Source organism: Delphinapterus leucas, chromosome 8 (genome assembly GCF_059928025.1).
Source record: "Delphinapterus leucas isolate spDelLeu-1000000601 "Yukka" chromosome 8, BTC_Dleu_Yukka2, whole genome shotgun sequence".
Taxonomy (NCBI): Eukaryota; Metazoa; Chordata; class Mammalia; order Artiodactyla; family Monodontidae; genus Delphinapterus; species Delphinapterus leucas.
Window position 1 is genome coordinate 450938 of NC_143136.1, and position 27071 is coordinate 478008.

The window sequence follows — 27071 nt, forward strand, 5'->3', positions numbered from 1 at the left end:
GGGCGTCAGCTGCCCCCAGAGATGCCTCCCATCACGACTTGGGTGCCTGCCTGCCGTTCCCTCGGCCCCCAAGATGCCAGTCCCTTTGGCCCTCATGGGCCCCACATCCTACCCCTGTGTCTGGGCCACCATCTCCTCCCCATGCCGGGGCCACACACCAGAGCCGGGCACCGGCAGGGCAAGGCGGGGTGGGGCGGCGGTGGCACCGTGGCACCCACTCTACGGAGGTGGCCCAGATGTGGCACACATCACCTCTGCCCCTTCCAGGGGCCCCAGGACGTCTCCAGCCAGCAGCCCGTGCCCACATTAAAGCCCAGGGGTCTGCCGTGAACGGAAAGGGGAAAGCAGTGTGAAGGAACGGCTCACACAGCCTCCCGCCTCTGGAGCCCCGTCCAAACCAGAAGGCAGGATCTACCTTCCTCCCCTGTCCCCCAAGTCCAAGCCAGGTGCCGTCTCACAGGCTGCCCGCTGAGAACTGGGGCCTCCAAGTCCCCGCAGCACCTGCTCGAAGCACCCCCGCCAGAGCAGGGCTGCCTAACCAGGGTGCCCGGGAGCCACAGAAGGAGGCGGCCTGCACACACACGCCTTGTTCCCTCTCTCAGGAGTTTTCACGTTTTAGTTAGATGCCAGCTATTTTAAACCTAGAGACTTCACATAAAAACCTGTATTTCCAGCTTCTCTTGAAAAATCAGACGGTCTGTCTCCCCGGCTTCCCCCACTCCCATGGGCACTGCTAGCTGGGACACGCACACCCCATCCCAGTCACCCGCAGCCCTGCTCACCAACCCTGACCCCAGCATCACAAGGCCTGGAGATGCCCCTCCGGAGAGGAGATTCACAGACTCTGCGCTCCCAGCTTTATTGGTTGTGTAGGACTTCGCGTTTTAAACAACTGAGTTTGTCTTGGATGGACACCCAGATTGTTTCTGAAGTTCTCTGTTACAAACCATGTACACTTTACGTTGTGATAAATACCGCCAATTTTCCCTCCAAAAAGACAGTGCCAGTTTACATTCCTGCCAACCTCAAAGGCAAGAGTAACCGCCATTGAATTTCTATGGTAACTTCGTGTTCTTGGTTGCTGTGCCACGGAGCACAGGCCCACGTCCACGGTCCCAGCACTGTTGGCAGCGGTGATGGCCTGACACCCACCCCCTTGAGACAGCCTGCTCTCAGTGTTAAGCAGCAGCAGTGCTTTCTGCTCACCCTGGACTCACTTGCTTGCCCCTGTCGGCTGAGTTGGGGGTCTTGTTTGCTTTGGGGGTTAGCAGAGCTGCCTGATGCTCAGGGCAGTGAGTTGCTTTGAGTCTTTCTTTAAATCAGGGTCATTTTGCCCATTCTTTGCTTGGCTATAGGTTCTCATCTATGGCCCTTACTCTCCTTCCCAGACTCCTATCAGGTTGGCTCACCCTGGATCTGATTCCCCCTCTCCCTTGGGATTTCCTTCTCTGCATTTTCCTCTGGGTGGAGGATGGAGGAGCCTCCAGAGGTTCTCCTGGCTGACCCTGGCTCTCTGCAGTGTCCATCTATCCTTCACGGTCTCTATTCCATTTTTTCAGAAGTCATTTTTTCTGTTTCCAAATATTCTCTTTTATTCTCAAGTATGCCGCAATATGTCCTCTAATCTTACTGAAAATTCATTCTTCTTAAAGTCCCTCCATTAGGGGCTTCCGTGGCGCAGTGGTTAAGAATCCTGGTCTGGTCTGGTAAGATCCCACATGCCCACATGCCGCGGAGCAGCTAAGCCCGCGCACCGCAACTACATCACGCCGTGGCCGGTCACCTCCACCTCTCCGCGGGGTCGGCCCCCAGTCTTCCTCTGAGCTGGCAGGGCGGAGACTCTGCTCCCCTGCAGGCCTGGCAGGGCTGCCCACCCCCAGCCACATCCCATCCCTGGGGCTGAGGGGTGGGCGGCCTCCTTGCTCCCCCCGGCTCCCTGACAGCCTGCTTGCAGCCCTGCCTGGGGCTTTCCTCCCACCCCCGGGGCCCCAGCCGCTCTCCGCGGCCTCCGCTCTGAGCGGTCCTCTTACGTAACCTCTTCTCACACTGCAGCAGCTTAGAGGTTTTAAGGTGAAAATCAGAAGCTTTTTCTTTTTAATAAATTTATTTTATTTACTTATTTTTGGCTGTGTTGGGTCTTTGTTGCTGCGCGTGGGCTTTCTCTAGTTGCGGCGAGTGGGGGCTACTCTTCGTTGCGGTGCGCGGGCTTCTCATCACGGTGGCTTCTCTTGTTGCGGAGCACGGGCTCTAGGCACGTGGGCTCAGTAGTTGTGGCACGTGGGCTTCAGTAGCTGTGGTGCGTGGGCTCTAGAGTGCAGGCTCAGTAGTTGTGGCACGCAGGCTCAGTAGTTGTGGCTCGCGGGCTCTAGAGCGCAGGCTCAGTAGTTGTGGAGTATGGGCTTAGTTGCTCCGCAGCACGTGGTATCTTCCCAGACCAGGGCTGGAACCCGTGTCCACGCACTAGCAGACAGGCTCCTAACCGCTGCGCCACCAGGGAGGCCCCCCAAGAAGCTTTTTCTAAGCCAAACCCAACAGCACCCTCAGCCCCTCCCTCGCCACCTGCAGGCACATGTGGCGCCTGTCCTCGGGCAAGTGGCCGGTGAGGAGCTGCTTCGGGAGGTGGGAGGTCTCTCCCCACCCCCACCCCACCGCCTGGTCCACTCCTGGTCCGAAGGCACCTGTTTTTGGTGCCTGGCTGGCTCCCTCTGCCTGTGACGTTTTGTGTGACCGCAGAGCCCACAAGGCTCTGGATGGGTGAGCCTCCCCAGGCCCCGACTTGACACGCGCTCCGGGTGTCCTGCCGTCTGTGCCTGCAGCCCCGGGGAGGGCACGTGTTCTCCGCGGACACAGCCCACACCCGGGCTCTGCAGTGTGGTCCACACGGCCCGTGTCCCTGCAGGTTCTGAGAGTCGCCTGCTGGATGCGACAGGGTTTCCTCTGGTCTTCCTGCTGTTCCAGCGGGTTTTTCTGGACGTGTGAAAACCCAAGACCTCCCTGTCCTTGGGGAGCCCACGTTTTAGCATCACATAAGCGGGGTCCGGCTGGCAGGCCTCCTTCCTGCGTTCCCTCCGCAGGCCACGTTGTTTCACTGATTCCAGGACACCATCCACCAAGACGGCACAAAGACCAGAGGACAGGGGGCCTCAGAGGCAGAAGGGAACCATTGCTGGTCAAGGGGGTGCAGAGGAAACGGCATGTCCCACCCCAGCTGCTGTGGGCCCTGAAACAAGGCCCCTGGCCTGCGGCGCCGCACCCCAGGCCTCGTCACCGGCAGGAAATGCCGGGTGTGTGCCTGCCTTCTGTGACCCGCCACTGCCACCTCCTCTAGCCAGGGCGCTGGGCAGGGCAGCCCCGGCTCCGTCCCAGAAACAACTGGGAAATCACCAGCCTCAAACCTGGCTCCCAGAGGGTCAGAAGCTGAGCACCACAGGCTATCCGCTGACCTTGGAAGGATGGAGGACAGACAGGCGAGCCACCAGGGCTCTCGGGAGCTCCATCGTGCTGAGTGCCCAGCCACGGATGACGGAAGAGGGGACAGAGCCAGCCATGGGGCCAGCGAGGCTGGAGGGACCCACTGCAGGGCCCCCCAGGCAGGCCCTGGAACCAGGCGAGGCCACAGGCAGCCGACAACGGGTGGGGATGGGACCTGCATTTTAAATCCTGGCAGAGAGCAGGAAGGGTCAGCTGGAGGCATTCACGGGTGTCCCGACACGCCCGCCCTGCTGGGCCGGCGTGGGGGCTGGAGATGGGCCCTGGCCCGGGCCCTGAAATCACGCTGGGGCCAAGACACCCCCAGGAGAACACCCACCTCCCCCAGGGTATGTCCCACCCACAGCCAGAGGACCCTGGCCAGGCAGGTGGACCCAGGCCAGCCGCGTCAGCAGGGGCAGGGGCTTGTGTCCCCTTCGGAGCAGGCTCTGCTGGGGCTGCCCCTCTCCTGGGTGACAGGGGAGGGGACCATGCCCGGCCTCACGCATCCAGCCCAGCAGCAGCCATGGGACCTCTGAATCAGTTTGCGCCTGGCTTGTTCACGTTTTATGAGAGTGTACGTGCACTTGGCAAAAAAAAAAAAAAAAAAAAAGGCAAAGCATCCCAAAAATATAGAAAATGACATCCCCTCCCCACCCAACCCGGCCTCCAGGCGCCCAGAGTGAGTCCCAGCTGCGGTCTTGACACGCAGGAAGGTTCTGTTTGAACTGGCTTCCAAGAGTCGACGGCCTTTCTCAGAAGCAGGAGGTGAGCTGCCCCCTCCATCCCCTCCTCCGGCCGTCCCTCTGTCCAGGGGCCACAGAGGCACACACCCGCCTCCTTCTCAACAGACACACGGCCAGCGACACGGCCACTGACTGACACCACCTGCAGACGGTGCTCCGTGCGTGGCCTGGGGACACGCCGGCACGTGCATGCATGCACATGTGCCATTTGTGTGCAGGTGTGTGCGCGCGTGTGCACGTGCACAGGTGGATCCTGAGGGGCGAGCCCCAGGAGTAAACCGCAGGGCCAGTGGATGCCACTTCACTTTTTGACATTTTGGGGGCCAGCTTATCCTTCAAGGACATGGAGGGGTCCCCCTGCCACTTGCTCCCTCCCACCCCCAGTCACTAGGCCACCTTCTCGAAGCCCTACCCTTACTCTAGCAGGAAATGCCTCAAAGTTTTAAGCCCTCTAATAATCCATGCATTATTTTAGTTCTCCAAAAAAAACTTGCTTAGTCCTAAAACTTTTTATAGGAGGTCTCTCTGCATCACAAAGCCCCTCACTACACATTACCCACGTAAGACCATGCCTCAGCGGCCCGATGAGGCGGGGCTCCAAGTCACACAGTGGGGGACAGGGACGGGGGACATGGCATGGGGATGGGAGACGGGGACAGGGATGCCCTGTCCCCACACACAGACTGCCAGGCCCTGGGTCACTGGCGCTCGGGTGCTTGAGGAGCAGGGTACACGGGCACTTCACCTGGGCTTTTATGAGGTTATTTTTCTAAGAACAGAAGGAAGGAGAGTATCGTGATTTATTCCCACTTTTACTGGAAGTTCAGGGCGGCCAGAAACAGAACACGGGTCCGGCCTCCCAGACTGTCTCCGCAGCCTGAGCAGCTGCCCCAAGGACCGAGGTCAATGCGGAGGACCCGGTCGGGGTGACTCAAGCTGCTCGCGCCGGGCGGGGCTTCTCACCCGGCACTGCTGACATTCGTGGTCAAAGCAGAACCGGAAGGACACATCACAGCAAACCACCAAGTGCAAGAAACCAATGCCTGTCTTCCGACAACGGTCTTGCCAACTCACGGGCCTTCTGGAAAACGGGGGAAATGACACCTTCCACGGTGGGGGGCATTCCTGTCACTGGCTCAAATGTGACTAAAAGTCATCCGTAAAGCGCCCGACGGCCCGGGCTCTGTTGGTCAGAGCTCCGCGTGGACCCACCTCACGGTGCTCTGCTGCCCACATGGAGTTCACCACATCTGCCCAGGGCACCTTGGAGGCTCACGCTGTGTGGGGACCAGCGGAAGGACCACCCGTGCCCCCACCCAGAGCTGCACCCCACAAGGTGGAATCCCAGGGGCCACAGGCAAAGCAGGGGCGACCTAGCCTATTCTGATTGGGTAGAACGGCTCACCCACCTGGCCTGTCCAGGACCTGCAAAGGGACGGAGTGCCTGCCACGAGGATGGAGTGAGGACGGGGCAGCCCTCTCCACTCAGCCCACCCAACAGAACCGGCAGAGCACCCGGAGGAATCCTGCCGAGAGCCACGTGTCCCAGGCTCCACAGGGCCAGCTCCCCACCGCCAACCAGGGGGCCGGGCACCCCGCCTGCCGCTGGCTCCGTCGAATGGAGGCCCTGTGAGCCCACGCCAGCCCTGCGGGTGCGCCCCACAGGCAAAGCCAAGGATCGAGGCCCCCTCCCGAGTCTCCCGCTGACCGTAGCGGGCGTCAGGTGCGGGTGGGCAGCGTCTTGTAGGGGTTCAGGATGCCCTTGGGGTCCAGGAGGGCCTTGAGCTGCTGCATGAGCTGCAGGGCCTCGGGTGGCTTGCTGTAGCCAAGGACGTCCTTCTTCTTGAAGCCCAGGCCATGCTCGGCACTGACGCTGCCCCGCTGCCTGGCCGTCCACTCGTACACGTAGGGCTCCAGGGTGCCCAGCAGCGACGGGCTGAAGGCCTCTGCCGTCACGTTGAGATGCAGGTTGCCGTCCCCTGGAGGGACGCGCAGGTCAGGCTGGGCCCCCCTTTCCCGAGAGCCCCCAGCCCTGCCCCTGCCCTGCCTGGAGGCCACCCGGGGGAGTGCTGGCCCCACCCACCTCTGCCCTCACAGCCGGCTTCCAGCCCTTCACGTCACTGGCCACTGACCTGCTGGTGACCACTCCCCTCCTCTGGGGGCTGCAGCTCCCTTGGCTTCACATACGTTTCTCTCCAAGTTCTCCCCAGCCCCCCATCTCCACCCGCACAGCCTAACCTCCAACCCCTCCCCGAGGGCTCCAGACTGAGAGGAACGAACACCCACCCGACCTGCGAGAGCCCCAGGCTGGACCACCGATGCCGCCACAGACCTGGGTCCCCAGTGCCCAGGAGGTCTCGGACCAGGTGACCTGGGGGTCTCTGACCCTGTGAGCTGGGGCTTCTTAGACCCCCTCCCTCCATGTACATTTGTCAAATGCAGGGAGCAAACCAGGGATCCCTCTCCCACCAAAAGTGGTTCCCACTGATACCCTCAGGGCGAAGGCTCTGAAAACAAGGGTCTTTCCCAAGGGAAGCACTGCGGGGGGTGGGGTGGGGGATAAGCTTATCTCCACTGACACTCAGATATCCACACCAGCAGCCAGCCTGCACGGGCTTGCGGCACAGGTCACAGGGCCCCCGTGGCCCCAAGGCCATTCCTGGCCGCGGGCCGGGACCCAGCCCCACTCCCACCCTCCCCACCTTCTGCACAGGCAAATCACCCCAACTCGGCCTGAAATAATTCCCACAGATACAAGCCTAAGATACATGAGCCCCAAATTGCAAACACACAGAAAAGAAACCATGATGACCAAGACCCGCAAGGACCTGCGACCTGGTGATTTCCAGAAACGGAAATAAATGTTTCACGTGTTTAAAGAAATGAGAGAGAAAAAAATATAAGACACTGACCAGGGGAAGCTTTTAAATACCCAGGCTGATCTTCTAGAAATGAAATATACGGTCACTGAAATGTCAACAAGCAAAGAGAGATTAATGAAATGGAAAACAAATCAAGCACACAGAGGATCAGAGCTACAGACAACAGGAAAGACAGACAGACGCGTGGGGACATCGTGAGCCCTTGACTAAAGTTCCAGAAAGAAGGGGCGGGCGGGGAGAGACAATATTTGCAGAGACAACAGGGGAGCAATTTCTAAAAGCCAAGCCCACCAGACCCCAGCAGGGCATGCCAACGCTCACCTAAACCAAGCAGAGTGAAGCCAAGGAACCCCGAGGAAAAGGGAAAGATCTTAAAAGGAACAAAAAGGAAAAAAATGGACTCCTTTCAGTGGAGCCACACTCGCTGACAGCTAACTTTGCAGCAACAGAAGTCAAGACGGCAGAATGATGTCTTCACTCTGCAGAGAACAGAACTGTCAACAGAGAATTTTGAAATCCATCGGAAAAAAAAACACCAAAGAACAAAATTCATACGTTTTCAGGTAAGTGAAACCCGAGACATGCTGTCACCTACCTTCCCACACTAGAGGCAATTCTAAAGGCAGGGCTGTGACCCCAGGTCAAAGAAGGACCAGAGGTGTGGGTGAGTCTAGACAAACACTGACCTCGTGGAGTAATAACAACAGCACTGCTGCTATCTGGGGCTAAAAAACACGATGGAACACCCTCCAAAACCCAGTGTGTGACCAGGAGCAGATGGTGACATCAAAATGACAGGGTCCCAAGGTCCCTGCCCCAAGTGCTGATCAGGGCTCTCAGGGAAACAAAACCAGTAGGACACCTGCAGATGCACGCAATGTACAGAGTGGGGGTTGGGGGGAGGGAGAGAGCTAGGAGGAAGGAGGGACAGAGAGAGGTCAATTTTAAGGAACTGGCCCACGACTGTGGGGATGTGGGAGTCCAACCTGCAGGGCGGACCAGCATCTGGAGACCTGGGGACGAGCGGACGCTGCAGCTCGAGTCCAGAGGCCGTGGGGAGAATCCCCTCCCCGTCGGGGGACATCTGTGTCTTCCTCTTCAGGCCTTCGACTGCTTAGATGAGGCCCACCCACATCATGGAGGGTAATCTGCTTTACTCAAAGTCTGCCAATTTAAATGTTCATTTCACCTTAAAAATACCTTCACAGCAACATCTAGATTGGTGTCTGACCAAGAATCGGGGCACCACAGCCCAGCCAGGCTGACACACAAGATGAACCACCACACTGTCTGGGAGGGGGATCATGATACTGATTAACTTCCAACCCTGCTAAGGTAGGGCCGCCCAGATAAGGCTACAACTCTAGGGCTACTGCCGAAAGAATAGATAGGCACAATTCCCTCATTAGTAAATGGAAACAAGTTATACGAGAAAAAACACCAACCAAAAGAAGGTAATAAATCAGAGAAAAAGAAATAGAAGAAATGAAGGACAAACAGAAGGCCCAAAGTCAGACAAATCCAGGTCACTGAGTAATTACAGTCAATGTAAATTACAAAATATGCTACCTCAAAACAGCCTGCTTTGGCATAAGGATTATTTTGAGCTGAAGGCAATTGAAAAGAAACAGGCACAAGAAAAGCTCTCTGCCCTCCGTCCACCTAAAAGCAGGACATGAGTGTGTAAAGGTGTCCCCACATTCCAGCAAGGTCAGGGTACCCTCCTGAGACAACTCTGGCCTTGGTCTACACAAGCCTCACGTCCATTAGCCTCCCCGTGTGTTTATGCACCTTCCCACAATTTGCTGCCTAGAAGTTCTGTCCTCTTTCTTCATCTGTACCATCTCCAAAGATGTACTGTTCTTTGCTAAGATGCCCTCTAAGTCCAAGTTCTAACTGAAACCAAGCAGGACCCTGTGGGGCTCCTGGGCAAGGGAGCCTCCCTGTTCTGCCTCCATGACCTTCCCTGAGCTCCAAAGGGCAGATTCGAACAGCTCCTAATCAGGGAAGGGAGGGGAGGCAGAGACAAGGGAGGGGAGGCCAGGAAACAACAGCGCAGCCTTGGGCCAGGGTCCTGGTCCCTCCTCAAGAGACACACAGAACAGTGTATTTCAGCTCTTTACAGAACTAAAACCCCCAACAAATGGAAGATGTCAGCATTCTTCATTCCAGAAAAGACCACCTGAGACCAGATTAAAGGCGCGCAGGCCCTGCACACACAACCTAATCTCGTCAGCAACCCCACCCTTGAACCATGGCTACAAAACTCCTCACCAAAACCTCCCGGGTTGGGACCCACAGTTTTTCAGGGCACAAGCCCGCTGTGTCCCCCTCTGCCTGGCAAAGCAATAAAGCTATTCTTTTCTACTTCACCCAAAACTCTGTCTCCGAGATCCATTCGGCACCGGTCACCGAGGCCGAGCTTTCGGCATCAAACTGACAGCCCGCATCTCCTATCTTCAGAATTAGCAGAGGCACCAGGAGAAGCAGAGGGGTCTATTGTCACAGCGAGGGCTCCTCTCGGCAGCCGACAGCCGAGACGTTCCAGGAAAGGGGTGGCACAGAGTGCACACTTTACCTGGAGGGTCTGCAGGGAGCACGCTCCTCTCAGGCACCCACCAAACGGCCATGGAAATTGGCTGCACCCTGGGCCAGGGACCACGCTGCAACTGAAGATGAGCTCCACCCAGCTCTCTGCCCACAGCACAGTCAACAAGCCCGTGATCTTTAAAATGGCTAGAAAACTCCCATATGTTTGGAAATTTAAAGACACAATTCTGCCTACCTCATGGATCAAGGAAGCAATGACAATGGAAATGAGAAAATATTCAGACCCGAAAGATAATGACAGTGCCATCAGACAGGGTGGGACCTGGGGCTTCCCTGGTGGCGCAGCGGTTAAGAATTGCAAATGCAGGGGACACGGGTTCGAGCCCTGGTCCGAGAAGATCCCACATGTCGCAGATACAACTAAGCCCGTGAGTCACAGCCACTGAAGCCCGCACACCTACAGCCCATGCTCCACAACTACAGAAAGCCTACACGCAGCAATGAAGACCCGACGCAGCCAAAAAATAAATAAATAAATAAATAAATGTAAAAAAAAAGAAAAGAAAAGCACTAAAATCATTAACTTCAGCGGTCTGCTTTTCGTGATTAGCAGTAATATTTTGATACTCAACTACAAAAACTCCTCTATATCCTGGTTCCTCCTTTGCCTCTTTGACGCCGTCCCTCCGAGCTATCTGACAGGTTGCCTCCCATCCCATGTCCTCAGTATGGTCCCCGAATAAAACTTAACTTACAACTTTTAGGTTGTGCATTTTTCTTCAGTCAACAGAGACAAGAAACAAACCAAATGAGCAGTTAAACAGCCCCCCTCCCCAAAGGCTGGACATGGCACAAAGGAAAAGAGGGATAATATGAACAAGGTAATGCCAATACACTTGAAGGCTTAGAAGAAATGGACTAATGCCCAGAAAAAAAATTACCACAACCAATTCCGAAGAAAAGGAAAGCTAGGAGAGCCCTCTAGTTGTTAAAGAAATTTCTCTGTAGTCAATCCCACCCCCCCACAAAAAAATACCCACAAAAACCTTCAGGCCCAAATACCCTCATTTACAAGTTCTACCAAACATTCAGGGAGAAGGTAATTCCAACCCGACAGACTCTGCCAGAGACGACCCCCAAATCGTTTTAGGACTTTGAGACCAACATCCAGCCTGGACAGAAGATTACAGGACAGGATGGAGAAAGCCCTACATGGGATAAGTAAACGGGATCAAACAAGACACAAAAAGGATTGTGGCCACGCTGGGCTTATCCTGGGACACAGGCCCACTTGCCCTCAGAGGTCTGGAGTGATGAGCCTTGTTGGCTGGTCAAAGGAAAACCAGCACTGGGCACCTGGGCAGACCCAGGAAAAGCATTCGACAAATCCAACGTTCCTCCTCAATTCTTGAAAGTGGAATCCCTCCACTCAAGCGTTCAGAGCGATGCTGGGCCAGGGCCAGGCCTCCACCGTGTGCCCCTCACCGCACCTCTTCAGACCCTCACAAGCCCAGGAGGCACTGCTGAATCCCACCCTGGAGACGTGGATGGAGGCCCCAGCACACCTGCCCTGTGGACGGGGCTCTGAGACGCCCAGTTCCAAAGGCTGCCGGGAATGAAACAGTTCCTTTCATTTTGCATGACTTTTCTGCAAAAAATCATTATCTGAACTGCTTTTAAGATCCTTCCGTCTGAGGAGGGAGGGGTGAGGCCCCTTCATCAAACCCTGAGACCCCCGCGTTCAGGGCCCACCTCCCGCTGCCCCAGCCAAGCCCGGACCTTGCACTCTGCCTCCGAGACGGCCCCAGAGACCGCGTGGTGAGGACGCGGGTCTTTCCCCCTCCTGGCCCAGGGTCTTCACCCGCACCGCGGGCCGCGCTCACCCAGGTGGCCGTAGCCCACCACGTGCTTGGCGTGCAAGCCGAGGCGGGCCCGCAGGTCACTCACGAGGTCGTAGAGCCTATCCAGGGGCAGCGAGAGGTCGTACTTGTACACGTAGCCGTCCCGGCTCAGGGCCTCGGTGATCCTCTCCCTCAGGGCCCACAGCATCTGGAAGTGAGGGGACGGGCATGGTCACCTGCGGCGGGCAGGGCAGCGATGCTGCGTTGCTGCGGGGTGACCGCGGGGTCGCGAGGCGAGGAAACCCTCCGGGTGACAGAAACGTTCTGCGTTGTGACAGGTGTGTGGCTTCTGTCCCAGAGTCCACATGGGACAAGGTCCCCGAATGAGGCCACGGGCTGGCCCCCGGGACCCAGGCACCCAGGGCCCCTCTCGGGACAATCAGAACAGATCCTGTGATCCCCATGACAGGGCCCCAAGCGAGGGTCGGGGGAGAGCAGGTGCGGGAGGACCATGGCAGACAGGGGGACATCCCAGGCCTGGGCTGGGGGACACGGGGAAGGACTGAGGGAGCAGAGAGGCAGGGCGGCCTCATCATGGTCATGCTGTCCTTCGCGAGAACGCCTTCCCTGTCGCGTGAGAGAACAGAGGGCCTGGGAATGCCCGTCCCACTTGGGCCTCATCCCTGCCCCGCCCTAAACCCCCTACTCCCCATTTCAGGAAACCTCCTGGCAAACCAACCTCCTCGGCAAGGCAAAAACTCCTTTCTCTTGCTTTTTTAACATACCCCCAGTGCAATGATCACCCCTGAAAAAATAACAATAATTCCTCGCCACCGCGGAATATCCAGGCAGCGTCCGGATCTCCCCAGCTCTCTCACAGACTTCTACAGCAGAGGGCCACTCAGCACCCGCCGCCCGCACACACCCGGAGTCCAGCCACATCCCTGCACGGCCGGTCCCGCCTGTCCCCTGTGCCCAGAGGCTCCTCGAGCCCCACTCACGTCCACCACGCCCTGGTGCAGCCCCAGGTCCTGCTGCCCCCTTGTCTGCCCCCCCCTCACCGTGCTCCAATCCCACCCTCTCCAGAAAGTTCTGTCTGGAACACGGCAGGCACCAGCCCCTCAGTGCCTTTGTGCACCTGCACAGGTAACTCACTCCCCACCCCACATCCATCTGTGCTCAAAATGTCCCTTCAGGGACGTCCTCCTGACCCCTCACCCACCCAGGAAGGATGCTGGCCCAGCCCCCTCCTGTGTCACCCAGCTGGGCCCCTGGCACTGACGTTTGAGAACGGGGCTGTGGAGCCAGCAGCCCAGACAGGGCAGGACCAGAAGGGGCACCGAGACAGGTGGCACCACCCCCCAGGGATGGGGCACCCAGCCCAGACAGATGGCCCAGCTGGGGACACATGCTCACGCTCAGCCACAACCCACAATCTAACTTCAGACGTCATGGGAAGGACGAGGGCCACAGCCTTCACACACCTTGATCCTCCTCTGATCGGTGGCCAGGGTCCCGTCGGTCACCAGCCCCGAGCCCAGCACCTGCTCCAGGAAGCCGCTCAGCTTCTCCGCGTCGTGCCCCGCCCCAGAGCCCGAGGTCTCGATGAGGATGTAGAACGGACTTTCTGGAGGGGGCAGAGGGAAAGCGGAGGGGAAGGCGGTCGGCCAAGAGCTAGGACAGGTCTAGGCCAGCCGCAGCTCTGGTACCCCTGACGGCGCTCATGTTGCCCACAGAGCAGCCGCTGGCTACTCGGGTTGAATTTCAGACAATTTAAAAATAGGTCTTTCACTGTAAGAGAAGCCAGGCCCCCTGGAGACAGCACAAAGCTGTACTTTTGGTGCCTGGATGGGGTGGGGGCGCCCCAGGGACCCCTCTTACCAAACTGTGTGCTAAAGGGGAGGCCCAGCGCTTTGCAATGGCCGATAACACCCCAGGGGCCCTCCAACCATCCAGGGATCTTCTGTCCCTCCAGGGACCCTTCGCTCCCCGCCCCCAGGGACCCTCCGTCTTTCCAACGGTCGTACATGTCTTATTTCTCTACCCTGGACAGGTGGTTTCCTATTTTATACGAAAACAAATGCCTCAGTAAAAACTTAAAGCATAAAGTTCCTTCCACACTTATGACTATTATGGACTGAACTGTGTAACCGCCCACCCCAAATTCCCACGGTGAAGCCCTAATCCACCCCTTATGCGACTGTATTTGGAAATTAGGCCTTTAGGGATGTAATTCAGGTTAAATGAGGTCCTAAGAGTGGGGCCCTGATCTTTCAGGGTTGGTGCCCTCATGGGAATAGGAAGACACTCCAGCGGTCTCTCCCACACACACACAGAAGACGCCCCGTAAGGACTTTCACCAGAACCCAACCCCGATGGAACCCTGGTCTTGGACTTGCAGCCTCCAGAACCAGGGGAAATAAATTTCCTTCTTTAAGGCTGTAGTGTTCTGTTAGGGCAGCCTGGGGTAAGACAACGATCATTTCTTCCGGGTCGATTCCAGAAGTGAAAATACCAAGGTGTACAGCTGCACGGACTTAGCTTTACACAGAGCGCGGACTAAAGACCTGGGCATGACGAGCTCACTGGCAAAGCAGAATGAGCTGGCTGAGCTCCGAGGGCCAGCACTTCATGCAATGACACGTCTCTCAGTGCAGGAGCCGGGGGGGCACCCCTGAGTGTGCATCTGGCTGTTCCAAAGACCCCAGGGCTACGGCACGACCGACAGCATTTGACTGAGCTCCGGGGGCGCACGTAAAACGAACTTCAGGGAGAATTCCGCTCTCAACAGCTACAGGGATGCCGGAACCGTAGCGACGCTCCCTGCCACCTCCTACTTCACGGACAGGACGGAGGCTCCGATCGGCCCACACATCAAACGACACAATAGGGGCGGTGGGCGCTGCCAGTGGGCGGGGACAGTACCTTGCACGGGGCAGGCGAGATGGAGGTGGAGCCCGACCAGCTTCATGCACTCGGCGTCCATGAATTCGAATGCGGACAGGATCTCGCCCAGCATGCCCCTGCAGGTGCAGAAGGTCTGCAAAACCTCAGCAAAGCCAGGACAGCCTGCAACAGACATGGAAAAAGGACAGGCGAGCTGGTCATGCAGAGGCAGGGCCTCACCTACGGGCCCACCTGAGCCCCCTTTCAAGCAGCAAAACCAACCCGTCTCCTGGCAACGGTGCTGCTGAGCTGGGCAGCCTCGTGGAGCGGGACAAGCCACCCGGGTCAGCCACCACGTCGTAGGTCACAGGAATCGAAGAGGAAGAGAAAAGGCTGCCTGAGAGCCCCGACGCTCAGGAAAGCCACTTGGAAAGTCCACAAACACAGGGCCAACAACGGGCCGCCCCGGAAAATGGCTTAGCTGTGCGTCTCTGACAACACCCAGGGCCCAGCAAGTCATTCAAGGCACATGTACTGACCCCCGAGCTCCCCGTGGTGTCCCGGTGCCTGGAGCTGACCACCAAGCGGCCCAAGGCAGAGAGGGGACGTGGATATGTCAGCAGGCGGGGAGGGGTGGGCACACTTGGCCTTTCAGGGCAGGGATGGGAAGGCACTGAGAGGTCGTGTGGAGGTCAGGGAGGAGGGTCTGGAGAGAAGATCCCGCGAGTGAAGCTCAGGGGCTGAGGCCCAAGGAACACGTGCAGGACCCCCGGCTGGACGCAGGGCTGGACATGGCGGGTTTGGCGATACATGAACCCCAGCCGCAGGGAGCGTTAGTGAACTGGATACAGATCAGAAGAAACCTTCCAGAATGCATCACAGAGTGAGACAGGATGGAAACTCGGGTGCAGGTAAGACACAGGGAGGGTGGACAGATTGATAGGCTCTATCGTGCGTCTAATCGCAGTCCTGAGAGGGGAGCAAAACGGGGGCAACCGCTGACGACGGGGGGTGGCAGGAAACTTATGGAAGTGGGAGAACCAAGCCATGGGTTTAAGAAGTTCAGGAAACCCAGAGAGAAAAAGAAACGTACTCTCACACACGACACACCGAGACCCATAAAACGCCAAAGGTAAAGAGAAAATCTTTAAATCGGCCAAAGAAAAAGAGAAAGAGTCCCTCAGAGCAGCGGCAGCAGAGGACGGCTGGCTGGCGTCACCAACAGCCACGGAGCCACGCGGAGTGGCGCCCTCAACAGGACGAAAGGGCACAGATGCCAGCCTGTGCTCGCCAGAGTGTCTTCCAAGAATGGGGTGAAATGGAGATGGTTTTGGACAGACTCAAAGCGAGAACTCAGCAGCAGGCATCCACGACAGGAAATGACGGAGGACGTGTTCACGAGGCACGTGGCCTCTGGAGGAAGGCCTGACGCAGGGGACGAAGAAAATGGCACATGTGGAAAATAACAGTAAAAGGACCACCAGAGACCGGAGACTGATGGGCTCAAGACGAGAGCCCGCGTGTGGTGGGAGCCACTGGGGGCCCTGCGTCCCGCCGCCAGGCAAGGTGCCGGGACCTCCCAGAGATGGGCCTCTGGACCAGCAGAGGAGCGGAGGCTGCAGTTAACCTAACGCAGCTGAACGACGGCGGGAAAGGAGATGCAAACAGGTGATGGAGGGATCGGAACAAAGTAGACGTGAGCCCGTTTTTCAAGCCTGCTCTGAAGGGAAGCAGAGAACGTGAATGGCCGGCGAGGGAAATGTCCCAACGCGTTCGCAGAGACAGGTGGTCTAAGACAGGGGAGGCCAGCGGCTGGCTTACAGAGGGGACTAATTACTGCCCCCCCAACCCTGTGATGAACAGACTCATGCCCTTGATCTCGCGCCAAACCACATCATTTCCCTGTGAATCTTACTGCATAAGCTGCCTAAACAACAAACGCCGGGTGGATAAAACGGGCGAAGCCCCAGTTTTGTTACAGAATAGAGTGTGTGCTCTGCCCAAAGCCCACTGTGGACACCAACAAGGCCAGGTCCCAGACCCTTTGGAAACAGCGAGAAGCCCAGAGAAACAGGAGGGACCGCACACGGCAGCTCAGCCTGAGAACCCGCTCGAGAGGCAGACGGAGGGCACCTACCGAGGAAAGCCACGTTCACAGCGCTGGGCTTGGGCGGACACAAGATGGACACGGCGGTGATGACCCCCAGGGTGCCCTCCGACCCGATGAAAAGCTGCTTCAGGTCATAGCCCGTGTTGTCCTTCCGCAGGGATGTGAGGCAGTTAAGGATGGTGCCGTCGGCCAGCACCTGGGAGGGAGCAGAGACGGGCACTCTTGCAACAGCCCACGGCCCCAACAGACGCCCTGGGGAGGCCGACCCAGCCCAGGGCACCCTGAGAAAGCTGAGCCAGTCATCAGCCCCCCGCCCCACTTTGGTCCAGGAACACAGGGGTCCCTAGGCACCAGGCCTGAAGTCACCCCAACAGGCTGAAAGAGGGGCTTCTCTTCCCCGGATGCAGTGACGATCCCCACCACCGCCACGATCAGGAACCTCAGGGCCCAGTTCTCAAGGGAAGCTGGCCCAAAGCAGGGCACACCTGGGGTGCAGGAGGGCGCACCCGGGGAGGAGTAGAGCAGAGAATGGCAGTGCATCAGGCCCCCCACCCCTGCACTCCTCATCCACAGGCCCCACAGTCATGCTCTGTAAGCCCATCCTGAGTCTTGCTTGGTTCATTTAGTCAGAAGCTTAGCGAAACAGCTTGTGAAAATGAGAAAGTGAGTTACAATAAAAAATAACCGGCGTCCAGAGGACAAAGCTACAGGAACCTCGTGATTTAGCAGATGCAAGTCGTTCCCTCCTTGGGTAAACGGAGGGCCCTTGCTTTAGAAAGCCCTGAGGTGTGCTTCACAGACTCAACAGCCCTAGGGGTGGTGACAGTGGCGCCACGGGGCTCCTCTGAGCAGGAGCTACCAGGAAGCTGGAGGGCGGAATGCTGCTGGTCCGGGAAGCTGCTCGAGCTTCTCACGGCAGCTCCTCACAGGGACAGGAGGGCAGCGGACACGCCATCACCTCGTGGGAAGCCAGAAAGCGGGGTGCTTCGTGTAACCCCCAAGGCCCTGGTGGAACCGAGAGGAGACCGGGGCTGGTACAGTGGGAACCTGGATCTCCAGGCTGGGATGAGGCCCCATCCCCGAGGTGGCCTCGTGCACCTGCGCCACCCGGGGCCCAAGAGGGCAGCCCCCATGCTGGGCCTGCACCACCCCAGGTGTCTGCAGGGAGCAAGGGTGGACCTGACAGGGGGTCTCACCCAGAGACCTCACATGCTGACCACTGGGAAAGCCAGCCACCCTGGGACCGACCTGGGGACCAGAGCGAGCCCAGCCAGGTGTCCCTGGAAGCAGGGCCAGCGCTGAGCCGCGACAGTGTCCCCAGCTCACCACTTCCAGGCCCAGGACCGTCCCTCGCAGCGAGCCGTATCGCAGAAACCGCAGGCCGCCTGCGTTGGTCGCCACGTTCCCCCCGATGTGGCAGCTGCCCTTCGCCCCGAGGTCCAGCGGCACGACAAAGCCCCGTTCCTCCACATACCGGCTCAGCTCCTCCAGGACGCAGCCCGCCTGGCAAACCAGGACCCCTGCCAAGCAACCAGAGTGCCCGCGGGGACTCTCAGCTCAGGACCAGCCGGACCACGCAGGGGGGCCCTGCAGGCGAAAACCCCCAGAAGGGGTGTCCACCCGGAACCCGGGCGAGGAGGAAAAGGGGCGTGTCCCCCATCCCTCCCCAGAAGATGCCTTCATGAGAAAAGAAAAACAACAGTGAGGCAAAATGGAGGAAAAACACCTCACATACACCACACACACCCACACACACACGCTTATTATGCCAGGGAGCCGTAAACGGAGGGCTGCTACAAGGCTGTGGCCCTCAACCGTGGGGGTGATTCTGCCCCTGGGGACACGTGACAATTCTGGAGGCGATCTGGGCTGGAGGGGCCGCTGGCATCGAGTGGGTGGAGGCCAGGGTGCTGCTCGACACCGCCCAGTGTCCAGGTGCCCCTGCCAGACAGCACGATCCACCCGTATGTCCTGCCCGAGGCACCAACTCGCCGTTGCTGAGCCCCGAGCTTCATGAGCACGGAGCCCCTTAGACGCCTTGCACGCCCTGGGAAGGGCCGGCACGGCCAGGAAATGTCAATCTGAAGGGGCCGCAGGAACAGGTCAAGCCCAGGGGGTGAGTCACCCCAGTAACCAACTAACTAACAACCCCCCTCCAGACGCACCCGGGGGCCCGGCTCGGGTGGAGTGGTGGTGGCCTCTGGGCCCTCCCCGGGCCCGGGTTCCCCACGGCCCAGCCCCGCAGCTGAGAGGGATGGTCCTGATGGACAGCTGGCCTTACCAGACACGTTGTGGAAGCTGACGATCTGGTTCATGAGGGCGGTGGACACGATGATCTCATCAAAGACGGGGGTACTGCCCCCCACCATGCCCGTGTTGCCCCCCTGTGGGCTCACGGCCAGGTTCCTCTCGTGACAGTACCTGGGACACGCACAGGACCAGCGTCAGGGCCCCTTTCCCACACCACCAGCCCAGAGGGACATTCTTGGGGCCGTGAGACCCCAAGGCCCTCCTGCCACAGCCTCGAGGGGGTGCCTCCTCGGCCCCCACGCACAATGGGAGTCTGACAGGACAAACGTCCATCGCACAGCCACCCGGGGAGCTGGCGACCAGCATCTTCCCAGATCATGGCTGAGGCCCCGGCTGCCCTGAGACGCCAGTCCTTCAAGTACAGACAGTCCAAGCAACAGCTGCAGCCCTCCCTGTTACCTGAAGAACCGCAGCCCCCAGGCACTCGGGGCTCCCTCCCACCTCCACGCCCCACGTCTCCTCTCTCCTTTAACCTTGGCCGCATGCCCTTCCCTCGCCCACCGCTCTCCAGACCTACGTCAGACGCATCAGTAGCACGTCGTCCCCAGCCAGGCTCCCACTGTGCAAAGGCCTGAAGCGACAAGCGCCCCATTGGGTCAGGATTTGGGCAGCAGGGCACGTGCCCCGAGAGGCAGGCTGCCCACGTGCGTCAAAAAAGCCGCCTGCCGGGCTCCCCTGGTGGCACAGTGGTTGAGAGTCCGCCTGCCGATGCAGGGTACACGGGTTCATGCCCCGGACCGGGAAGATCCCACATGCCATGGAGCGGCTGGGCCCGTGAGCCATGGCCGCTGAGCCTGCGCATCCAGAGCCTGTGCTCCGCAACGGGAGAGGCCACAACAGTGAGAGGCCCGTGTACCGCAAAAAAAAAAAAAAAAAGCCGCCTGCCGCGCAGTCAGCCTCCAGCCGTGGCTCTGACAGAGAAGGCTGGGGTGCCCGCCCACCTGCCAGCTATTCTGAAGCCCTGGACACACCTCAACGTGCCACCGTGGGGGCAAAGCACTCACAGGGCGCACACCTTCCATGCAATGACAGAGGCGTGGAAGAATAATTAGCAACAAGAAATGGGCACGGATATTGCCAAACGGAAGGGAAAAAAGACTCTGACACTGTAGATACAACGTGGTAACATTTAAAAACCCTCACCCCCGCAAGAAAGATGCTGAGCTAACACACCAAAATGTCATCGGTGGTTTTCTTTGGAGGGGAAATTACTGGTTGCTTTTGCATTTTTTTTCTTTATGGTTTTGTACGTTTTCCAATTTTTCTATAATAAACAGGAGAACGTATTGATATAAAACATCAAAGAACACATTTCTCAAGAAAAGGTCCGTCTCCTTCCCTGCCCTGCCCTTCGAGTCTGCAGCCGCTCCCCACCCAAGGCCCAGCTGGTACCCCAAGGGTCCAAGATTCCGGGCTCAGCCCTGCTCAGGCTGGCACTGCCCCCGCCACCTCCCCGGCCCCGGTCACTGTCCACTTCACGGGGTCTGCCTGTTCTGTGTCCTGTGCCTGTGAGGAAACCATGGGTGAGCAACGCAGGAGAGAGAGTGGGCAGGGCGTGTACCTGAGGATGTGCGCCACCTCCTGGGACGTCCGGGGCCTCAGCAGCACCTTGCTGGAGCCTGCAAGACAGAAGCCGCGCGGTCACTCCGCGGCAGGGATGCGTCCCACCTCCTGGCGGAGCTGGCCCACAAACCTCAAGGACCAAAACCCGATGGCAGGAGCGGCCCGTCTCCAGCTGGAGGGGGCAGAGGGCCAGCGGGTGGTGGTCTGTGGTCCTGAGCTGGGCCCTGGGAAGCAGGCTGGCAGGGCCCCAGGGTAGGGGCGTCTGCCCGCCTTCCCCACTGAAGTTTACTGGGTTTCCCTTGTAATTTAATATGGGTCTCGTGCAGAGACACTTGAGGCTACGTCGATACCCTGTCGCCCCGCAAACGGTCGCCTGTGAATCATCCTTACCTGAATCTGTTCTCAGGACAGGCACCAGAGGTGATGTTTCTAAATGCATCCATCCACCCGCACTCGAGGCAACCTTCTGCTGTAAGAAGGGGCCTCCCCTTCCCTCTCATGTATTTGTGTCCTTGGCTATTTAATCACAGCCATGCGGGCTCATGGGTTCTTAGGTTGTTCATTGGTTACAAGTCTTTGCTGCCACGATTTATTCGATGTCCAGCGTGGCCTCGTCTGTCGGCATTGCTGACCCCTGTCTCCAAGACAATCAAGTATCTTCCCACCCTTTCAATTTTGTGGAAAGTATCAGTACTTTAATTGGCTAAGAGGCTGCAGGAGGACAGCAGGACATCCAGCGATTTCATGGAGCTCTGAGACCGGGCTGTGGTTGCGACCTTACCCTTTTTTATTCTGAAAGCCATTTCTCACTTGCTGTTCGTCAAATGGACTGTGCCTGCCCAGGTAGCTGGCTGTTTGGCACCCAGATCCTTCAGGACAGCACAGTCCAGGGACCCTGGTCACCCCCAAGGCTCTGTTGGTTTCACTCACACAGTTTCTCAGCAACACCTGAGCACCCACCCTCTGTGCCCTGTGATGGGCACAGAGAATAAAAACAGACGAGTTCTCCCGCCCCTGGGAAGTTTACTTTCTCATGGGGGAAAGGATAAGAAAACGGTCCAACGTGTTAATAAGGGGAGCCTACAAAGAGAACGGAGCACAGAGCAGAGAATCATCAAAGGCAACTCGGGGGAACCGCCCAGGACTGGAGGGAAGGAGCGTCCAGCCCGGACAGGCCGGGACGCGCAGGCCAGTGAGGGGACAGGTGGAAAGCCCGGCTGCACAGGCTCCGGACACCACCCCGCTGCGGCCTTCCTCCCTCTCAGCACCCTCACAGTGCTCTGGGGGCTGTCCCTGCAGGGGGACCGCCCTGGATCCAGGCTCGCTCACCACCCCGCCCACCACCTGCCAGCAGCATCCCAGCGTTTCCAGGTGCCTCACCCCCAGGAAGCCATCCGCTCTCCTGGCCTCCTGAGCGCCCCGGCCTCCTGGCGCAGCTGCTCCGGCACTCCCGCCTCTTGTCTCTGCTTCCCCTGCAGCCCTAGGGCACTGACCCCTCTCCCTCCCTCAGGATGCCTCCGGGCTTGGGGTGCCAGAGGAGCCCTCCTCCCCTGGGGCCTCGTCCAGGCGCCCTCCTCACGCACACAAACCTGGCGGCGCCCCCGGTTCTCGGTCTCCCAGCCGAGCCCTGGGGATGTCAGTGCCCACCGACCTCAGGGTCAGCACAGCATGCCCGGCTGCCGCCCCCTGCATATGTCGTATGTCGGGGCTGCTTGCACACGGCGGGGCAGAGCTGAGGCCCAGGACCTCCTGCCCGCGCTCTGCAGGAGCCTGCTGGCCGGGCCATGGAGACTGTCAACAGCAGGACTGAGACCTGGCCTCCTGGCGTCCAGTGGCCCGCAGCCCCCTGCTCCAGCATCTGCACAACCCATGGGACTGTGGCCCCCCGACGCTTCCTCGAGGACGTCCCTCCTGCCCCTGTGTCATCCACGTTTCCCTCTCCACCTGGTCATCCCTGATGACACCACAAACCTGCTGAGACGGCGCTCTCATCCTAGAACTAAAGACGAAAAGTCCCTTCGCTTGACCCCCGAGCCCTGCAAGCCTCACCCACTTCTCTGACCCTCCTGGCCCCTCACACCCCAGGACCGGCTCCAGGGGCAGATGCATCCCCTTCACACCACGGAGAACCTCCCACGTGTCCCCAGGGACGCCGACGTGGCCCGTCTCGGCTTGTCCGTGCGGCCGCATCTGACCCCACGACCCCACCTCCCTGCCTTTCTTCCCCCGGCCCCTGGTGCCCCGCCCCTTCGGCGGGCCCCTCGCCCCTCCACTGGACACAGCGGTCATCAGCCTCCTCGGAAGGCCGTTGCTGCCCCGCCCTAGACCTCAGACTAGCTTTGCTCCACGGCCCGACAGGCCCCCTCGCGTGGCCACAGGAGCACGTCCAAACCCAGACTCCTGGCTCTCCCTGCACAGATCCACCCTCCTCCGGTCACTCTCCGCATCAGCTCAGCAGACGGGTCCAGTTTTTGCTACTGCTCAGGCCAAATGTCCCTGCGCGCCTGCCGTCGTTCCCTCACACCCTCATCCAGCCGTCAGCCAACCTCCCTTCCAGACACACCCGAGCCAACAGTTACTCAGCGGCCAGCCCCCCGCCCGGGCACCCGGCCCCTCGCACACCCACTGCGGCCCCCTCCACCGTGGCCCTCCAGCCGCACTCCCCATCAGCGGGCAGGAAAGGTCAGGACACACAGGGCCCTCGAGGCCTCGCTGACCCGCCCCTCCCCGACCTCCCCCCGCCAGCCATCCACTTCGGCCGCTCATGCGGTCTCAGGTCTCATGGCTCCTCCAAGGAGCCCAGTGCAGCCCTGCTCTGAGGCTTTGGCTGGCTGTCCCTGCTCTAGGCACGCCCTTCCAGAGGCCTTCCCAGGTCGGAGAAAACGGCCTGTGCTGGGGGGGCCTCCAGGGCGCTCACGGCCATGTGGAGCGCAGCCCAGCCCCTGCTCCTGCTGCCACCCCCAGGTCAGCCTCCTATCCCTCTGCACATCCAGGGCCCCAGCCTTTCACTCGGTGCAGGCGCAAAGTTTGTGGGGTTCACCCATGAGCAAGTGGTCTAAGTTTTGAAGGAAGAAAGGTTCAATAAGCTTCCATTTCAAATAAAATCTCACTTTTTAAGAAAAATTAAAAGACCCTAATCAGCTTTTGCTAGCTTACATTTTCTACGTAACTCTGAGATTAAAATGATCAAAAATTTAGACAGGCTTTCTCTCCAAAAGAAAGCCACATAAAGGGGTATTTCGACAAAAATTCACCAGGTACCCCAACAGACGCCCACTGAGCAGCCACTGGGCCCTGAGCCCTTGGACTCACAGCTGAGCAGGCCCAGCGCAGCCCCCCGAACTCAAGGAGACAGGAAGCCCGCAGGGGTCCTCCACACGGGCACGCAGGGCAGGCTGCCCGCTGCCCAGCCCCCAGGTAGGTGGCTGACGGGGAGGAGGGCCCCCAGGAAACTGCAGCCGCCGCCCGCTCAGGGCACCCCAGAGCATGGGCACGCGGGCCTCGGGGACGAGCAGGTGGGGCGCCCTGCGTGGGGCTGGGCACTGAGGTCTGTCCGCCCAGACAGTAGCACCAAGGCGGGACCGCGACCGGCCTGGCGGAGCCGGGGCGGGCATCACCCTCTCCGGCCTCCAGGATCACTGCCTGCTGGGCGGGGCCTCTCAGCAGGGCAGTGCCGCCCTTGTGGGCAGGGCGGGGCTGGACGCCCTTCCACTCGAGGGCGCCCCAGCAGAGAAGTAGAGCCGAAGGTTGTCCAGTGTCTCGGGCCTCCCACAGGGGCAGGACCGCCCCGTTATCTGCGCCTCTGCCGCAGTTCCACTCGCTCAAGACTCTGCACTGTGGTTTGGAACCTCACTCGGAGGGTTTCCCGCCAGCCTCACAGCCCTCAGAGTGTCCGAGTCAACAGCACAGCACACCCTCCACTACTCTTTTTCAGTCCCGAGTGCGCTGGATCCAGGCCCAGCCTGAGGACCTGGCCGCCCAGCGTGTCCTGGAATTACAGGTTTAAATATGTCCCCACGTTGTAAATTGCCTGACTTCTAGCTCTCCTTAATATTGTAGCAAGAACATCACGGAAGTAGGTCACGCAATCTCTGAAATCATTTCAGAAGAGAACACAGGGTATTAGGAAATCTCTGTTATCAAGAGGGTGTGCTGGGTCCAGGAGGAGAACCGCTGGTACAGTGGAGGAGAGGAAGCTGCACTGGGGAGAACAGGCCTCCCAGAAGATGCGTCCACCTCCCACCCCTCAGAACCCGCGAATGTGACCGTATTTGGATAAAGCGTCTTTACAGGTGTAATTAAGTTAAGGATCTTTGAGATGAGATCATCCTGATTAGGGTAGGACCTCAATCCAAGGACAGGCATCCTCACAGGAGAATGGAGAGGGGACACAGGGGAGAGGCCATGTGAGGACAGAGGCAGAGACTGGAGTGATGCTGTCACGAGCCGAGGTCTCCTGGAGCCCCCGAGAGCTGGAAGAGGCAGCCTGCACACCCACCGCGGCCAGTCACAGCGCAGGCCCCCTGGAGGGAGCCCTGCCCACGCCTGGATCTCAGACTCTGGCCTTGAGAACAGAGAGGATAAATGTGTCGTTTTGAGCCTGGTTTGTGGTTCTTTGTTACACAGGTGGCCCCGGGAGACTAATGCAGGCACTGAGGGGAAGTGAGCAGTAGTTAACACACACACCCACCTCTGAGCAGCTGGGGGGGGGGCGGGGGGAGGCGCTGTTTCATCTTTTAATGTGTAGACGTCGTGCATGAGAAAAGCGTTATGTGCCGCCACCCAGAGCTCCTCACCGGCCTCACCTCATCTCACGCTGTTTCTCAAGCCCACCCACCCCGCAAAGTGTGAAGCATGAACAGACCCTTACTCACCCCGGACCGTCCTCAGCCAGTCCACATTGGGGGCCTCCAGCTCCTCTGGGTCTGTGATGACCCTGCCAGGGACGATGCGCTCCAGGGCAGCCAGGTCGTCCTCAGACACCACAGAGAAGGGCAGCCGCCGCACGGAGTAGCGCTCCCGGGTCAGCACCACCTCGGGAGCACAGGAGGATGCCGAGGAGCTGCCTCTTCGAACGAGGGGGCTGGTGCCCGTGGCCCCCCAAGGGCCGCCTGGCCCAGGGATCCTGGACGCCCCTGCCCATGTCCTCTGCTGTGCGGAGACTCCCTGAGGGCAGGCCGCCTGCCACCAGAAGAGCCACGCAGGCCACCTGGGCGCCAGACGGGACATCATTGCTCCTGCCCTGAAAAGCAAGTGACTGGACCTGGAACTCTGGAATACTACGGAGCAACGGAAAGGGAAGCACCTGCTGGGGAGAGACCTCGGCAGAGCCCAGGCCCAGGAAAGGTCCAGAAACAGACAACACTTTCCACAGTGGTGGTGGCGGAGTGAGATTGGACCACCCGGGAGATGTGGGCTCGGGGGGGGACAAGGGACACGAGGCCTTCACCCTGACCCAGTGTGGAGTCACCTCCTGACAAGTCACTGAGATGTACGCCCTTGGCTGAGGCCACCCCTGGGTGTCAGCTTTTAACACCTGCAACAACCGTATCTCCCTTTCACCCCCCTTCCTTCAGAACAAACCAGGAGTTAAGGTGCTAAAAGGAAAGGGACAGATACCACTGAATTGTACACTTAAAAATGGTTAATATGATAAATCTTATGTTTCGTGGATATGTTACAAGTTTAAGAACCACGGAATCAAAGAAAGTGGGGGCGGGGGGAAGCTCCTCTGGCTGCCCACGGTGGGAGAGCTGGGATTCGCACAAACGCCACGCAGCCCTGCAGCCCCCTGGAGAGGCGGGAGGGGTGCAGCACCCGTTTTCTGGATACTTCCACGTCACCTGATGCTCAGACAACCTGAGTCGGCACCGGGGGCAGCGTTCGCGCGTGGGTTCACACCCGCTGTGTGACCCTGAGAAAACGAACGAGCCTCTCTGTGCCTTGATGCAGCATGTGCCTCACCGGTGGGGATGAGGATTAAATGAACCACGGACGGTGACCCTCACCGTTAGGGGGTACGCAGTACAGGTGGGCGAAAGGAACTCTCTGGGACCCCCGGCCGAGACCAGGAGCTTGGGGCCACGGCCGTCGGGCCAGCCCACAGGTGACCACCCGGGGCCAGGGGGGGCCGCCCCGGCTGGGAAGCAACGGCTAATCGCGGTGGCCCCGGCGCACCCGGGGTCGCTGAGTCACCCCGGCTCTTCCGGAGGGCCCGGAGCGCGCGGCCTGCGCGATCACATGATGGGACCAGCCCGGGCGGTCGGGCCCAAGGACCCCGCGGGCGCCCGCCGCGCCGCAATTGCGCGCGCCCGCCGCCCCGGACCCGCGCCCCGCAGCCCCGCAGCCCCTCAGCCCGGACCCCGAGCGGCCGCGCGCACGCACTCACGTCCGCGTCCCCGCCGCAGGCCTCGCGCCGCCACAGCCAGAGTGGGCTGGACGGGCGGGACTGCGCCTGCGCCGGAGGCCTCCCGCCCCGCCCCCGCCCCCGGACCCCGTCCCCGCCCCCGGGCCCCGCCCCTGATGCCTCCAGCCCCCTGCGCCCCGGTGCGCGGCTTGATCCAGCTTCCACGTGGGGTCAGCTGGCCTTGACCCGCGTTGGCACCGGCTAGTGGGGGTCCCAGCGCACCCTCCCACCCCTTCCACGAGGACTGGCCCCGGGTGAGAGCGTAACTGCTCACTCCTTCGTCCTACGGGCGGTCCCCAGGGGACTCTG

The 27071-nt window shown here is 59.6% G+C and overlaps 1 protein-coding gene across 4 annotated transcripts; it reads right to left on the minus strand.

Moving 5' to 3' along the window:
• Positions 1–5010: 5010 nt before the first annotated feature.
• D2HGDH (D-2-hydroxyglutarate dehydrogenase) lies at positions 5011–26797 on the minus strand. Of its 4 annotated transcripts, none has more exons than XM_089916084.1 (11): positions 26745–26797; positions 25231–25598; positions 20355–20412; positions 19311–19364; positions 18765–18904; positions 17810–18003; positions 16511–16679; positions 14413–14556; positions 12972–13114; positions 11530–11695; positions 5011–6193 (listed from the first exon to the last, which is right to left on the minus strand). In XM_089916084.1, exons 2-11 carry the CDS (start codon positions 25586–25588, stop codon positions 5934–5936), a joined length of 1686 nt encoding a protein of 561 aa, XP_089772210.1. In that variant the 5' UTR covers positions 25589–25598; positions 26745–26797; the 3' UTR covers positions 5011–5933. The 4 variants fall into 4 exon arrangements, with proteins under 4 accessions (XP_089772210.1, XP_089772211.1, XP_089772212.1 ...); XM_089916085.1 differs by lacking the exon at positions 26745–26797 and adding an exon at positions 26365–26712; XM_089916087.1 differs by lacking the exon at positions 26745–26797 and having other exon boundaries at positions 6051–6193; positions 11594–11695; positions 25231–26713.
• Between the last annotated feature and the right edge of the window lie 274 nt (positions 26798–27071).